Source organism: Priapulus caudatus, unplaced genomic scaffold, assembly GCF_000485595.1.
Source record: "Priapulus caudatus unplaced genomic scaffold, Priapulus_caudatus-5.0.1 Scaffold12, whole genome shotgun sequence".
Taxonomy (NCBI): domain Eukaryota; kingdom Metazoa; phylum Priapulida; class Priapulimorpha; order Priapulimorphida; family Priapulidae; genus Priapulus; species Priapulus caudatus.
The window spans coordinates 515,521-517,332 of NW_014577073.1; the positions used below are offsets into that span (position 1 = coordinate 515,521).

A 1,812-nucleotide genomic window follows, 5' to 3' on the forward strand; every position below is an offset into this window, starting at 1 on the left:
AGCAGCCACTGATGCAGCAACTACCGCAGCAGCCACGGATGCAGCAACTACAGAAGCAGCCACTGATGCAGCAACCACTGCAGCAGCCACTGATGCAGCATCTACGGAAGCAGCCACTGATGCAGCAACTGCAGTAGCAGCCACTGATGCAGCAACTACAGAAGCAGCTACTGATGCCCCAACTACAGCAGCAGCCACTGATGCAGCAACTACAGAAGCAGCTACTGATGCCCCAACTACTGCAGCAGCCACTCATGCAGCAACTACAGAAGCAGCTACTGATGCCCCAACTACAGCAGCAGCCACTGATGCAGCAACTACAGCAGCAGCCACTGATGCAGCAACTACAGAAGCAGCCACTGATGCAGCAACTACTGCAGCAGCCACTGATGCAGCAACTACCGCAGCAGCCACTGATGCCCCAACTACAGAATCAACCAATGATGCCCCAACTACTGAAGCAGCCACTGATGCAGCAACTACAGAAGCAGCCACTGATGCAGCAACTACAGAAGCACCCACTGATGCAGCAACTACCGCAGCAGCCACGGATGCAGCAACTACAGCAGCAGCCACTGATGCAGCAACTACAAGAGCAGCCACTGATGCAGCAACGACAGAAGCAGCCACTGATGCAGCATCTACAAAAGCAACCACTGATGCAGCAACTACAGAAGCACCCACTGATGCAGCAACTACTGCAGCAGACACTGATGCAGCAACTACAGCAGCAGCCACTGATACCCCAACTACAGAAGCAGCCACTGATGCACCAACAACAGTAGCAGCCACTGATGCAGCAACTACAGTAGCAGCCACCGATGCCCAAACTACAGAAGCAACCACTGATGCCCCAACTACAGAAGCAGCCAATGATGCAGCAACTACCGCAGCAGCTGCCGCTGATGCACCAGTTATTGGGTCTGTAGTGGAGTCAGATTCGCAGATAAGATCTGAAAGTGATGCAGCAACTACTGCAGCAGCCACTGATGCAGCGACTACTGCAGCAACCACTGATGCCCTAACTACCGCAGCAGCCACTGATGCAGCAACTACAGAAGCAGCCACTGATGCAGCAACTACCGCAGCAGCCACTGATGCAGCAACTACTGCAGCAGCTACTGATGCAGAAACTACCGCAGCAGCCAGTGATGCCCCAACTACAGCAGAAGCCACTGATGCACCAACTACAAAAGCAGCCACTGATGCACCAACTACAGAAGCAGCGACTGATGCAGCAACAACAGTAGCAGCCACTGATGTACCAACTACAGAAGCAGCCAATGATGCAGCAACTACAGAAGCAGCCACTGATGCAGCAACTACCGCAGCAGCCACTGATGCAGCAACTACTGCAGCAGCCACTGATGCAGCAACTACTGCAGCAGCTACTGATGCAGCAACTACAGCAGCAGCCACTGATGCAGCAACTACCGCAGCAGCCACTGATGCAGCAACTACAGCAGCAGCTACTGATGCAGCAACTACAGCAGCAGCCACTGATGCAGCAACTACTGCAGCAGCCACTGATGCAGCAACTACTGCAGCAGCTACTGATGCAGCAACTACAGCAGCAGCCACTGATGCAGCAACTACTGCAGCAGCCACTGATGCAGCAACTACTGCAGCAGCTACTGATGCAGCAACTACAGCAGCAGCCACTGATGTAGCAACTACCGCAGCAGCCACGGATGCAGCAACTACAGAAGCAGCCACTGATGCAGCAACTACCGCAGCAGCCACTGATGCAGCAACTACTGCAGCAGCCACTGATGCAGCAACTACTGCAGCAGCTACTGATGCAGCAACTAC

The 1,812-nt window shown here is 53.9% G+C and overlaps 1 protein-coding gene across 1 annotated transcript in view; it reads left to right on the top strand.

The window, feature by feature from the left end:
- The first annotated feature begins 821 nt into the window (after window positions 1-821).
- Window positions 822-1,812, top strand: part of LOC106807860 — a 19,291-nt gene continuing 18,300 nt past the window's right edge. Inside the window, exon 1 of the mRNA XM_014810347.1 lies at window positions 822-921. Coding sequence (XP_014665833.1) covers window positions 822-921 — 100 coding nt within the window. The remainder of the gene's footprint in view (window positions 922-1,812) is intronic.